The 14,739-nt window shown below is 35.6% G+C and overlaps 1 protein-coding gene across 1 annotated transcript; it reads left to right on the forward strand.

The window, feature by feature from the left end:
• The first annotated feature begins 12,091 nt into the window (after nt 1-12,091).
• Nucleotides 12,092-12,958, forward strand: LOC131065375 (uncharacterized). The gene has a single exon (XM_059209677.1). The coding sequence runs from the start codon at nt 12,092-12,094 to the stop codon at nt 12,956-12,958; it is 867 nt and encodes a 288-aa protein (XP_059065660.1).
• The last annotated feature ends 1,781 nt before the right edge of the window (nt 12,959-14,739 follow it).

A 14,739-nucleotide genomic window follows, 5' to 3' on the forward strand; every position in this document is an offset into this window, starting at 1 on the left:
ATCTGAAAGGGAATTTTCTCTCGGCCGAAAAAGAACTGGCAGTAAAAGAGATGGGGTAATGGTCTGACCCAATTTTGATAACAGAAGCAAGGTAGTAGCTATACTTGGAAAACTAGTCAGGGGAAATTAAAGATCTATCTAGCTTAACTTGAATCAGATCAGCTCTGGTTCTTCTATTGGTCCAGGTGTAATTGATGAACTAGAGATCCACATCAATGAGAGCTTGATCATTTATGAAATCCATAAGATCTTGTTTCCCATCAAGTTGTAAAGGGATACCTCCCATCTTCTCTTCCTCTTTAAGCAAAGTATTGAAATCTCCCATAATAATCCAACTCTGATCAGTAAACTTGAGTCTATCGGTTGCAAGGCTATTCCAATACTTAACTCTTCCAATTTTGGTATTAGGCGCGTAGACATTAGATAACACCCAAACAAAGTTCCTATTAAAAGATGAGATGATTTCCTTACCAATTATAGTTTTTTGATTCCAAAAAACCGCAGTTCCTTCAGAGGCTCCCTCTGAGTTAGATCTTATGACCCCATTTTCCTTGAAAATTCTAATCTTTTCAACTTTTTCCTTAGAAATCTTGGTTTCCTGCATGAGGACCACATTCGGTTTATGATCTCTAATGATGTTTTGCAACACATCCTGCTTATAAGGGGCATGCAGCCCTCTGATATTCCAGGATATTATCTTCATACTTTAACTGGGGATAGGGCTGACTCAATGGAACACTGTGTTCCATCAGCACGGTTCTTGCAGCTTTCTTGTTCCCTTTGGTGTTTTAGGGATGGCTTTCCCTTCTTTTTGTTCTGACTTCCAACATCTGCCTTTTTCTTGATCTTACTTTTAGTTGAGATTCCTCCATTGAGTTCCTCCTTATTCATTTTTCCTTCTTTCAAACCAAGAATCCGGAGATTTCCATCCAACAAATCCATGCTTTGAGAAGGAGTTTTACAAAGAAGTGGTTGTGGGCTCCTATTAGTTAAAAGCAGTAAGGGCTTGATGTCAGAAGGGTCTTGAGCTTCATTAAAGTTTTCCTTGACCGATTTAGAGAATGATGAGGCTAGTATGGTTTCTTCCTTCTTCTGAGTAACATAACCAGCCTCTTGGTCCTGGTTAGTTTTTTCCTTCTCCTGACTAACAAATCCAGCCTCCTGGTCCTCTAGGTTGTTTTTATTGTTCAACTCAATACTTTGCTCTACTTCTTTAGAACTCTCTGGATGGTTGTTAGAGCAAACATAGTCTTGTTTATCATTACTACTATTCCCTATCCTCTTGACTTCATTTGCTAAATCCATAGCATTCGTATTTTTGTTACACTCAGTTGATGAGTCTCCTTTTTTATTTACCATTTGCCAGATCTTTTTGTTCTTGATGTTACTGTCAGTCTTGCTTTCCTTACTTTTCTTAAACAGAGATGATTTTGCCCAATGCCCCGATTTTTGGCAGTAGAAACAAGCAAACGGAAGAGATTCATATTCTATAGCTTGGGACCATTTACCAAGTTTAGAAATGATTTCAATGGATTGAGGCATATCTATCACTTGATTAACATTAATGCAGATACGAGCAAAGACTAACCTTGATTTAGCCATCGTCATCGGGTCAATCGCTAGGAGTTCTCCAAAGGATTTTGCAATACCCTTGAAAACTTCCTCATTCCAGTATTCCAACGGAAGACCCGGGAGATGTGTCCAAACTAGCGCAGAAACAAAGAAGGACTCGTCAAGGGCAAGGTTCAGAGCCCATTTCTGAAGAGCCAAGGATGACTTGCCAAACATCCAGGGGCCTTCGTAGAGAGCTTTATTCATGTCTTCTTCAAAGTTAAAGGTGAAGGTGAAAAACCCTCTAGGCAGTGCTGCCACGTCCACTTGACCTTTAACGAGCCATTTTATCCTTATGAAGTTCCTAACATCATCAATGTTAGGCCTAAAGCCAGAGAATCGTCCCACTAGAGTCATAGATAGGCCAACAACAATCATATCAGCCACTTTGTTTGGAACAGAGATAGCAACCAGTCTAGAGGCTGGGTCTGAAATATTTGTGACTTTCGGAAGCCCAAATTTAGCCAGCGGCTTCACCCCAAAGAGCGAAGACCATTTTTTTCCTTTACCTCTATCATGTGGGTCCCTAGGTTTCGAATCTTTATCCTCTCCTAGTTTTTCTTTTTCTGTGTCCTCTTTTGTCCCTTGAGATGCCTAACCTCCTGCCTATTTGCCAATTCTGGTCCCAGAAAAACTGCAATCTCCAAGAAAACCGCCTTCCCCGGGAATTCCGCCATTTCCCAATTTCTAATTTGGGCTTCCCGCTCCTTTTCGCTCCACACCCGCCATTAGAATGATCATATATTTGTTTGTTTGAGTTAATTGATTTGATTTATATAATTTAAAAATATAAATAGTCAATGTCAATTTGTGTGTGTGTATACATACATATAAATACATATATGCATACATACATACATACATGTACATACATACATATAGATATGTTTGTATATATATGTATCTATATGTATGTATGTATATGTATATATTTATATGTATGCATGTATATGTATGTATATATATGTATGTATGTATGTATATGTGTGTGTGTGTGTACGATGGTTAAAAATTAAGGTTTCACCATAAAATGTAATAAAACCACTAATTTTGCATAAATTACCATTACATTAGGGAAATATAGGAATTTGATAGATCTGACCTTGAGAGATCAAGATTCTAATCAGATTTCAAGCCTCCTAAATGGGGCTCTTCCTTCCCTAATATTGAATTGAATTTTTTAATTGTTGAAGATTATGGTAAACTAGGGTTCAATTATTGAAAAGGACAGGCATAAAATATGAGTTACAGATGTAGTATGGGGTCACCAATCTAGATTTGAGCAAAAGATAATGGTTCACATTTGTTCCTAGAAGTTTGGCTTGATTTTTTGGGACCATGGTGGTTGTCGCCTTGGTCCTCTAGATATCTCACTATCAAAAGGGGAACATTGGTTTCAGAATTAAGCACGAAATTGAATCAAAAATGTAAATTAAGTACTATAGTAGAATACTTTCCTTTTGAGGGAAAACTTGAAAATGAATGAAAACCTAATGATATACCTTTAATGAAATTTTGTTTTTCTTCCCAAGGAATTAGAGTTTCATGTAGATAGTCTTCATAAAATAAATAACATGAATGCCATCTCCAATGCTTGAATCTTGATTTTACTTCTGATCTAATGCTAGATAAAAGATTGATTGCTTTCTCACTTGAATGTATGATCTCAATTTTTCTCCATTGAGTTTATGATGAATTATAATTATGAGTGTTAGGTTTAAAACAAGAGGGGTAGACTTCCTTTTATACTTGCAAGTCAAAAGACAAATTGAATTTCTGACACAGGATGACACGGGATCTAGATTTCCAACCAAATTAGGTGATCGTTATAAGGCCTCAAGATGGGCCCTTTCTGAGAGGAGCATGGCATTGGGTGCAATGGTCCTAGAAATCAGGGCTCTAGGATCAAGGGAACTGAAATAAGATAGTGAAAGTTATGTTTGATAGTTGGTGTGAGAAAAATCAATGCTTCAGTTAGGCTTTAGAGAATGAACACCAAAGTGAGACCTACATGAGCACAAAATTGTTGGCGAGTATAATTTAGGATGCTACATTTAGCCACCACTTTAGCGGGAGTATGAGACTAAGCATACTCATGGTAAAGTACAAAGGGTTCTGTAGAATTATTTTATCAAGACATCAAATAGACAAGACACACTAAGCCCCCTGGGACTTTAGGATCTTACTACTTCAATATCAAGATAAAAGAAACATTATAAGAAAGAGGAAGAAGAGAGATAATCATGACTTCTAGCCTAGTAAGGTTCACTTACTATGAGTCATGAAAAATAAAAATACCAAATTACTAATAAAAAGTCTTAGGTTGAAAAGTAAAATTAGTATTGAAACATGTTATAGTGTGTGCATAAAGTCAAACATTGAGTGGAGTGTATGCCCTCATGTTAAAAAAATTGCATATACCTTATCAAGAGCAATTGATTTATGGTATAATGCATCCAAAAGACAATCATCTTACCATAATAATATGCCCCTAAGAAATGACAAATTAAATAATAATGGTCACAAAACATAAAACACATAACAGGTTTTCTAAGTCTGGTGTCAGTATGCTCTCATGACGAATAATGTACATCCAGATTATTTGTATTGAATTGATCTCATCTTCCAAATCTAGAAGAACCACAAACACAATGGAAGAAGAGCGTACGTGTCTTTTTAGTCAACATGGAAGTCACCAAAAGAGATATCGATGCTTTGCATAATCCCCAAGTAGACAACACAAGCGACAACAAATAGAAGAATTGAGATATAAGAAGAAGAATGTCACAACAGATTTGACATCTTTATTACCTTGCACTAATGAAGTGAAAAGGGTCATCCAAAGAGAACCTAACATAACACATCATGGGGGAAGCACATTATGAACAAGCTAGTGAGGAGAAACAATATATGACACAAATGAAGCTAATTAGGAGAATCATATTCCTCTCAATCTTGTTGAACATTATTTTGGGAAGGTGGGAAAGATCCAAGAGAAACAACTTTGAGCATGGGAGATGGAGCTAATGCAAGTTCTAAACAAGGACCATGCTATAATGACGAGTCACTTTTCTTGTTGCTAGAAGCTAGGATTAATTCTTTTGAAAAGTGTTTAGATAAATCATTGTCAACATCAAAATCCTCATACATATCATTAGAATCATTAGGATAAACATTGTTATCATGAAGAACATCATCATCCATTTCTTTATCAAGATTAACAAAATTAGGATCTTTAACACAAAAAGAAAAAGAATCATCATTTTTATTAAGAATATTTAATCTTTTTGATTTAGGTTGAACTTCCTCCCTAGGGTTAAGTGAAGGTTGGACAAATGGGACCAAGTTAACATTTGGTGTCTTCAAGGAGGAAATGGTTTGAGAAAAAATTTCATGAGTCTTAGCAAGACACCTTCATCAGTTTTCTCTTGCACAATACTTTCTTTTAGTTTTAGCTAGGGATTGTGAAGGTTGATGATCAATGGACATAGGCTTCTATTCTTTCTTTAGAGGAGGAATGGGATAAATTATACTAGGTTGGGAAATAGGAGATGCCAGACACTTTCCACTGTAAGACATAGGAGGCGAGACTGTAGCATATATACGAGGAATAGAAGGTATAGGAAGGCTATCGAGTTCATCATGAGGAGGAATAAGTCTAGGGTCTCTAGACTTAATCAAAGATAATATCATCTCATTTTTTCACTTTTGATAAGAGAGAAAAAGGGCATCACTTTGAGGCTTAAGAGGATCAAATTGTTTAAGCCAAAAGTAATCAAGGGGCATGTCCATACCTCACTATAGGTTCATACATACTATGATGAATTGTTATAATAGTACCACAATGAGGGAATTTGAAATATTTATTAATAGTATAAGTGATCTCTTTCACAAAAGAGAGCCAAAGAAGTCCCAACTCTGCATGAAATGGATCGAAGCACTTAGTACTAACCTCAACAGGAAGAGTTATAGAACCAATCTTAGGGCAAGAGAAAGCATCATACACCTTGACCATTACATTATATTTATCATATGTTACTTGATTCAATTATAAAGTATAAAGATATTCTTTAGTGATCACATTCACCATATACACTGGATCAATGAGAAACCATCATGAGAGTATGTCTTTGATATTTGTATTAGTATATAATCGACCATCAAATGCATTGATATTATCACTATCATCAAAGGTAATTCATAGGTCCTTAGGTGGTGTAGGTTTGTCAACAAGATTCACAACATCGTTAAACTTAATGTGAATGCCATCAAGAGAATATGCAAGAGTCTTTGATTCAACCTGTTTACTAGAATGGGAAGGTGAATGACTAGTAAATATTTGGAGGTTTTGATTAGGAGGAGCTACGGATTTGTTTCCTTTGTCATTCACACCAGCTACGAATATGGTATTGCTATCAATAAAGTCTTGAATCTTACTCCTTAAGGTATTAAACTTCCCATTATCATGATCATGTTGATGGTGATATTGGAAAAAGTCTTTGGGATCATAATAAGATGGGAAAGGTTTGGAGGTATCAAATGGTTTGATGGGAGCAAGTTTCAACACATTACTATTTATCAATTTTGACATTATTCTATGCCAAGACTCTGAAAAAGGAGTAAATTCTTTTCAAAAGTATATGGATAAAGGGGCTAGACCTGATACCATGACTGCCACTTGAGTGTTGACGTTGTCATTTATCTTTATGTATCCCTTATTTGGTTTAAACTTCACAAAGTATTGTTTCAAGCACTCTCATTCTTATCAATCAGATCCATTGAAGGAGATGATTCAAATTGACTCACTTGAAGTTGATAAGTACGAAACACTCTACACAACTTAGTAAAGGATGTAAACATAGAAAAGAGAAGCTTATCCCTAATGTATTTTTATAAATTAGCAATAAAAATTCTTTGAACAACATAACCAGACATAGGATAAGCTATTTGATAATACAAATGTTTATATGTACCAATCAAATCAATCACTTTTTCTTTAATACCATGCTTACAATGAATCAAATTAGTCAAAGTAATTTTAGGACCTATATTATTGTGAAATTATTGAATGAAATCATTAGCTGATTGTTGAAATGGTGTGATAGAATCAGGAGGCAAAGAAATACCATTGAAACAATTTATCCCTAAAGTTTTGAGTAAACAATTTTTAGCCATGTCTTTGGTCATAACCAAATTCTCTACACAAAGTTTGAAATATTTTTGCATGAATCAAGGGATCACTTTTTCCATCATAAAGCTCCAATTGAGGGACTTCCTTATGTTTAGGATGGATAACATAAACAATGTCATTGGATAATGGGATTTCTACATCGAATGTGGATACATTAAACTTGGATTGGGTAATAGAAGCCAAATATTGTTGTAAAGATGAAACAGTTTGGGCTAAGTTTTTGATGGTTTCTTTAGTGGATGGGTTGAAATTGGACATATTGTATTGTTATGGAGGAGTAGCATTATTCTTTGTGCATGGAGGTATATATCAATTTTGAATAACACTTGGTTTCCCCCTTGACTAGCATGTATAGGATTAATATTTTTCATGGAGGTAGTCATGACAAAAGATGTAAATGTAGGACCACTAAGCAAGGATGTAGACATAGGAATGAAATAATTGACTTGACTAGTGGGTTGAGTGTAACCAAGGTCTTCAGAATTTTTTTGATACGCATAATATTAGTGTCAATAATATGAGAAAGGAAACATAACAAATCAACACCAATTTTATCATTTTGTCCCATTCTTTTTAATCCTTTAATCAGTGGGATTGCCTCTGGTTATTGTTGACTCATCCATTGTTTTGTTTTTTTAAATTCATTGTCAATCTTCTCCACTGGTCATTGGTAACCCTAGTTAGTGATGCATCATCATCATGAGTATTATGAAAAGAATGGGGATAAATGACATCATTTGTTGGGTCGGAGGAACCACTGGCATTCCCATGAAATAAGTTATCCAAATTAGGCTACATATCCTCAGTAATTAAACCTTAGGAAGCCTTAATTCTGCAACTTCTTCCCACAAAAATATTGTAGGTAGGCCTAATTGTAACAAAATTCATCCACAAAGGACCAAAATTTGAATGCACAAATTAAAGATTGCGATTAAGCAATTCAAAATTTTGTAGAAGTGACTAATTAATCAATTATTGAAGTAATTTTTTTTTAATATAAAAGATAAATGGCACTATGGTTCACTAAATCATAGCATAACATATCATAAAGATCTTATCTAAAAATAGATTTCAAAAATTATGCAACCCAAAAGTGAATTTTAAAATTATAAAAGGGGGATTTTGTGAAATCAACCTCTAAATTTGTGTACTTCAATTGAAAATGAGATATATGAGTGCAAATTTGAATTTTAAAATGCATAAACAAATACATCCAAAAAAATGAATCCAAATTATGCAACCCACAAGTTTAAATTTAGTACTATAAATTAGGGTTTGTGTGACTTTAAACTCTAAATTTATGTAATTAAATTGGAAATAAAACTTGTAAGTGTAAATTTGAATTTGAAAATGCATAAACAATTAGATCTAAGATCACAAATCAGAAATTAAGGTGTAAGAAGTTTGGTATACAAAACCACTAATTTTTCTTAATTTACCATTACATTAGGGAAAGATAGGAATTTGATAGATCTGACTTTGAGACATCAAGATTATAATCAAATTATAGGCCTCCTAAATAGGTCTCATCCTTCCCTAAAATTGAATTGAATTTTTGAATTGTTAAAGATTAGGGTAAAATAATGAATTATTGAAGAGATCTAGCATTAACAATGATTTGGAGATGCGTACATAGCCACCAACTTGGATCTGAGTAGAGGATGATGGTCTATATTTGTTCATTTAAGTTTAGCTTGATTTTTTAGAACCATGGTGGTGGTCACCTTGGTCCTCGGAATACCTCATCATCAAAAGGTGAACCTGTTCATCTTTGTAAATCTTACCAATCTTCTCGAATTCAGCTATGTACCTATTTTGATACACAATGAAAAGGGGAAATTGTTGGGAATAGGGGTTTTCCTTAAATAAAACCTTCGTTTTCGAATTAACCATGAAATTGAATTCAAAATATAAATGAATTATTGAAGTAAAATACTTTCCTTTTCAATGGAAGGTTGAAAATGAATGAAAACCTAATGATCTACTTTTAATTTAATTTTGTTTGTCTTCACGAGGAATTAGGTTTTCATGTAGATAGTCTTCATAAAACATAGAACATGAATGTCACCTGTATTTCTTAAATCTTGATTTCACTTCTACTCCAATGCTTGATAGAAGACTGATTGCTTGCTCACTTGAATGGAGGATCTGATTTTTACTCTCTTGAGTTGATAACAAATTCAAATTGTAAGCGTTAGGTTTAAAATAAGATGGAAGACCTCCTTTTATACTTTATGGTTGAAAAAAAAAAAGAATTTTAGACATAGGATCTAGGTCTTTTCCCAAATTAGGTGACCGTTACATGAGGCCCCAAGATGGGCCCTTTTTGTGAGGACCATGGACCATGGTCTTGGAAATTAGGACTTCACGATCAAGGGGAGTCAGAAAAGATAGTGAAAAGTTATGTTTGATAGTTGGTATGAGTAGAATCAATGCTTCAGTCAATTTAGAGGATGAACACCAAAGTCAGGAAGTGAGGACAAAATTGTAGGAAATTACAATTAGGACACTTCATTTAGCCCCCAATTTAGTAGGAGTATGAAACTAAGCATACTCACAGTAAAGTACAAAGGTCTACATTGAAAATTTTCATCATGACATCAAAGAGACAAGACACACTAAGTCTGCAGAGACTTTAGGAGCTTACTACTTTAATATCGAGATAAAAGGGACACTATAAGAAAGAGGAGGAAGAGAGAGAACATGACTGCTAGCCTAGTAAGGTTCACTTACTGTGAGTCATGATAAAGAATAATGTCAAATTACCAATCAAAAGGCTTAGTTTGCAAAGTAAATTTAGTATCAAGACATGCTATAGTGTGTGCATAAAGTGAAACAATGAGCAAAGTGTATGCCCTCATATTAAAATGATTTGACACACAATATCAGGAGCAATTTCTCTAAGGTAGCATGCATCCAAAAGACAAGAATGTTACAACAATGATATACCCCCAAGATAGAAAAAATCAAAAGATAATGGTCACAAAACATAAAACACATAAGGCATCAACTAACTCTTGGGTCTATATGCTCTTATGATGAATAATGTGTATCATGAATATTTGTATTGAATTGATTAGCATCACACAAAGCTAGTAGAACCACAAACACAATGAAAGAAGAGCACATGTGTCTTTAGAGTCAACATGGAAGAGACCAAAAAATATCTAATCATTTTGCATCATACCTGAGTAGACAACACAAGGGGGGTATGTGCAGGATCATGGTGGGCCAAACAGGTCCTTAAGTGGCAGTGAAAATATAAAAAATTAAGCTAGGAAACCTGACCTAAAAATTTGAATATGTTACCAACATTATTTCAAAAATATATAAGAGTAAAATTTGTAGAAAATTGAATGTAGTTTCTAAACTAGTAGTTGTTTACTTTAAAAAAATAATTATTTGACAAAAAATATAAAATTTAATGCAGTAGTACTAATATTTCAGCAAAAAGATAAGGAGCAGGGGTCTATCTAACCACCCTAACCACAATCAAATCGTGATATTTTTTATCTTGATTTTAGATATAAGTAGAAGACTCATGTGAGGATGTCACACATTTTTTTTTTTAAATAAATAACTAATTATAATTTTTTTACTATAAGTTTTTAAAATATAAAAACTTGTATGTCTGACCACCATAATTTGGTGAAAATTTAATGAAATTCAAATTTTTTTTTCAATCTTATAGTATACGAAGCTTGGAATCTAATGCATGTTTTGGATTCAAAAAATGTGATGCCATTACACATATTTTTGAATCATCCTATCAATCAGGACTTTAGTTAGAATATCGTCACTTTTTGGCCCCTCATGATCTTCCACATACCTAGGGACAACAAATAGAAGAATTGAGATACAAATACAAGAATATCACAACTAATTCAACCTCTTTATTACCTTGCACCATTAGAGTGAAAAGGGTCATCCAAATAGAACCTAACATAACACATCATAGGAAATGCACTTTATGAACAAGCAAGAGAGGAGAGAGAGTTTTAGAGGTTTAAGAGGCTTAAATTGTTTAAGCAAAAAGTAATCAAGGGCAACATCTCCATGCCTCATCATGGGTTGGTACATGCTATGATTATTTTTTATAATAATGCCACTAGGAGGCAACTTTAGATATTTATGAATAGTAAAAGGAATCACTTTCTTAGAAGAAAGCCAAAGACATCCCAAATTCACATGAAATTGGTCCAATGTAGGAATGATTGCAAAATTCACACTTAGTAACATCCTCTATGAGAAGAGTAATAAAACCAATAGTAGGGTTAGTGCAGAATCAAGGGGGGCCAAAAAGTGGCGATGTGAAAAAAATAGCCTTCTTCACTCGCCTAAACACGTGAAAAATCCGTGTTCACTTTTTGCTTGGCCTAGGTGTCAGTACACCCTGGCTTGGTAATTACCTATGCAAATCGGATATTCGGTTTAGTTGGATATCCAATTTTTATTTGTAATTTTAATTTAAAAAATATATTATATATTACATATTATATAATATATAATATATTATTATATTATATAATATATATAATGGAACCAAAAGCCTCCTGCGAATACAAAAAAACTTCTACTGATTGGCCCAAATTCTGCCAATATTAATCTTCTCCCAAAGGACTTGTCCCAAGATAATGGTACTTCCTCAGAAGTCCCTATCCACAACAATATTCCTTATTCAGGACTATTATCCCCTCCCCCTCCACCCAATCAAGATGCTACCAAGGAGGATAGGCTTTCTACGGAAGGGTCTAAATCCTCTTGGCCTGATGATGAAATAGAAAATTTGGATGATTTGGATATTCTGGATCCCAAATGCATTAGTCAATCTACAAACACACTCCTGGGTAGAGCCAAAGGATCTAAGGGACGCAGAAGCTACAAATCTATCAGAGAACAAAGAGCCCATGAAAAGGGAATTGTCAGTGTTATAGATTATCCTAAAGTATCCAAGGGAGGAAAGACCTCCCTTGGAGAAAGATGATAATTTCCTCTTGGAATGTCAGGGGCTTAGCCGCCCCTAACAAAAGACGCTTGATCAAAAGGACCATGACCAAGCTTGCGTCTAATATTTTTTTGCTACAAGAAACTAAGCTAAATCTAGAGAAAGCTCTGGAATTTAAAAAAATTTGCTATTACTAGGATGGTATGTTTCAGGAGGCACAAGGCTCGACAGGAGGGCTTGGGATCCTGTGGAACTCATCATACATTGAGGTATGTATTATCACTTCCCATGAGTTTTGGATGGCATGTTCTATTAAATGTAAACAGTCAAACCTATGTTTCCCAATGTTCAACATCTATGGACCAACCAAAATAGAAGACAAGCGTAAGGTGTGGTGTGAGGTGACGGAGCTGGCTCTTAGATTGGATCTGGGGAAAGTTGTCATGGCGGGGGATTTCAATGCAATTCTTAGTGTAGAGGATAAAAGGGGTGGTTTAAGGAAGCCTTCTAAGGTGGCAGAAGATTTTATGGATTTTGTTACCAATTGTAAAGTGGTTGATATCATCCCCAAGAATGGGTCCTTTACTTGGAATAACAGAAGGCGAGATTTTAGAGATATTGCTGAAAGATTGGACAGGTTCTTTGTAGGGGAGTGGTGGTTGTTAAGCCATCATTCCATCTATTCTACTATTGAACCCCAAAGTGGGTTGGATCATTATCCAATATCACTAAACATAGGGCAAGACACTGAGCAGCATAAGAATTATTTCAAATTTCTTAGTATGTGGTGGCAGGACCCGACACTTCTCAGTCATATTAAAAGCTGGTGGATTGAAAGTAATGTTTTCTTTGGTTCCCCTAGTTTCAAATTCACAAAAAGGTTACAATTCATCAAAAGGAGATTAAAGGATTGGAACCAAACTTCCTTCAAAAACATCTTCACAGAAAAAGCTAGGATTGAAGATGAATTAGAAGCAGTCAACTCATTAGTAATGGCTCGTGGAATGACAAAAGTGGAATTCAAAGCTAAAAAATCCCTTAAGAATCAGTATTCTGAGATTCTACGGAGAGAAGAATTGTACTGGAGGGACAAGGAGAGGGAGCATTGGGTAGCTGAGGGTGATATGAACACCAAATTTTCCCATGCCTCTGTAAAGGCAAGAAAATGCGCCAACAGAATCTGTTCGATCCAAGACATGAATAACTCCTAAGTCCATACTCCTAAAGAAAGAGAACAAGTAGCTCTAGATTACTTCATGTGGCTATTGGGAAATGGTAGGGCGGTTGAGTCCACCTCCTTCCTAGCTCTAGATGACATTATACACCCGATACTATATGATGAGGATGGAAAGATGTTGATGGCCCCTTTTACTGTAGATGAGGTTAAATCGGCCACCTTTGCGTTACACCCGAACAAGGTGCCTGGTCCAGATGGTTTAAGTGCTGAGTTCTTTCAAAGATGTTGGAACTTTATGGGGGTTGATATATGGAGGGTGGTAGAAGACTTCAAGAAGGGTGGAAAATTTGTCAAAGAGATAAATCATTCCCTGATATGCCTTATTCCCAAAAAAGTGGAATGCACTGCTATGAAGGACTTTCGACCGATATCTCTATGCAACACATTATACAAGATCATCTCCAAAGCTATGGCAGAGAGACTTAAAGATTTTCTCCCCAAGCTAATTTTGGAACATCAGAATGGTTTTACCCTGGGAAGGGAGATAGCCGACAATATTATCCTAGTTTCAGAAGTCATTCACACCATGCATAAAGAGAAGATTGGAGGAATGACAGTTAAGTTGGACGTGGAAAAAGCATATGACCAGGTGGTATGGAAGTTCCTTCTCTGTGTCCTTGAAAAATTTGGTTTTCCCCCCCAATGGATCGCTTGCATTAAGTTCTGTATCTCTTCGGTCAATTTCTCTCTATTGGTTAATGGGAGTGTTTGTGGTTTTTTTCTTGCTACTAACGGCCTGAGACAAGGCGACCCCCTCTCCCCTTCAATTTTCATCATTATGGTAGAAGTTTTAGGAAGATCCAACACTATAATGAATGGGACAAAAGTATGGAGAAAAATTGGTTCCTGGTCACCCCTACTCAGTTGCCAAAGCTATCGGTCAGGAAAGGAAATAGAAAACATATCAGATGGAAGGCACCCCCCGTGGGATGGCTGAAGCTGAATTTTGATGGTTCATGTCGAGGTAACCCCAGGGTTTTTGGCTTTGGGGTTGTTATTCATAATAGTGAAGGTAAGTTATTATTGGGCAGTTATGGGGCCATGCGGGTTGCCACCAATAATGAAGCAGAAATTCAGGCCCTCTTGGAAGGCCTTAAACTATGCGTCACCAATAAAATGACCAAGATAGTCATTGAAGGGGACTCCTTAGTTATTATTCAGGGGATTATTAAAAGGGGATTCCAGAGTAGGAACCTAAACAAATGGGTCTCGTGCATATCTCGACTTCTTAATGATATCAACCATTATGAAATTACTCACACATATAGAGAGGGCAATCGGGTGGCAGAGTGTGTTGCCAATTTGGGCATTGACAACCCCCATGGTACTATCACTTTTGATATGCAATCAGTCTCAGAATCAATTCAGGATCTAATCAAAGTTGATCATGCTCAGTAAGGTCTCTCCGATGGTTTTAGTTTTGGAGGCTTGATAGGACACTATTGGTATTCAGGGTCTATTTTTGATCATTGCACCCTAAGGGCAATGGGAGATATAGCCAAGTGGTCTCAAAATACAGTAGATCTGTAAACAACTCTGACACTTTCCGATTTCTTGGTTCATGATAGATTCTACAATCCTCATTGAGGAGAGTGCGATCTGGAGGAAGCTTCTAGATTGGGATGTTTACTGCTATTTATGTGGGTTCTCTCAGTATGCTTCCATATCCGAATTGTCTTTTTCTAAGTAGGGACTATGGAAAATATGGCCTTCTTTGGAAGAATCTCGTGTGTTAACTATGAGGAGGACCTAAGG

This window comes from Cryptomeria japonica, chromosome 1 (assembly GCF_030272615.1).
Source record: "Cryptomeria japonica chromosome 1, Sugi_1.0, whole genome shotgun sequence".
Taxonomy (NCBI): Eukaryota; Viridiplantae; Streptophyta; class Pinopsida; order Cupressales; family Cupressaceae; genus Cryptomeria; species Cryptomeria japonica.

Coding starts and splice junctions, on each gene's coding strand:
- LOC131065375 (XM_059209677.1), top strand. CDS start 12,092: ATGTTCAACATCTATGGACCAACCAAAATAGAAGACAAGCGTAAGGTG.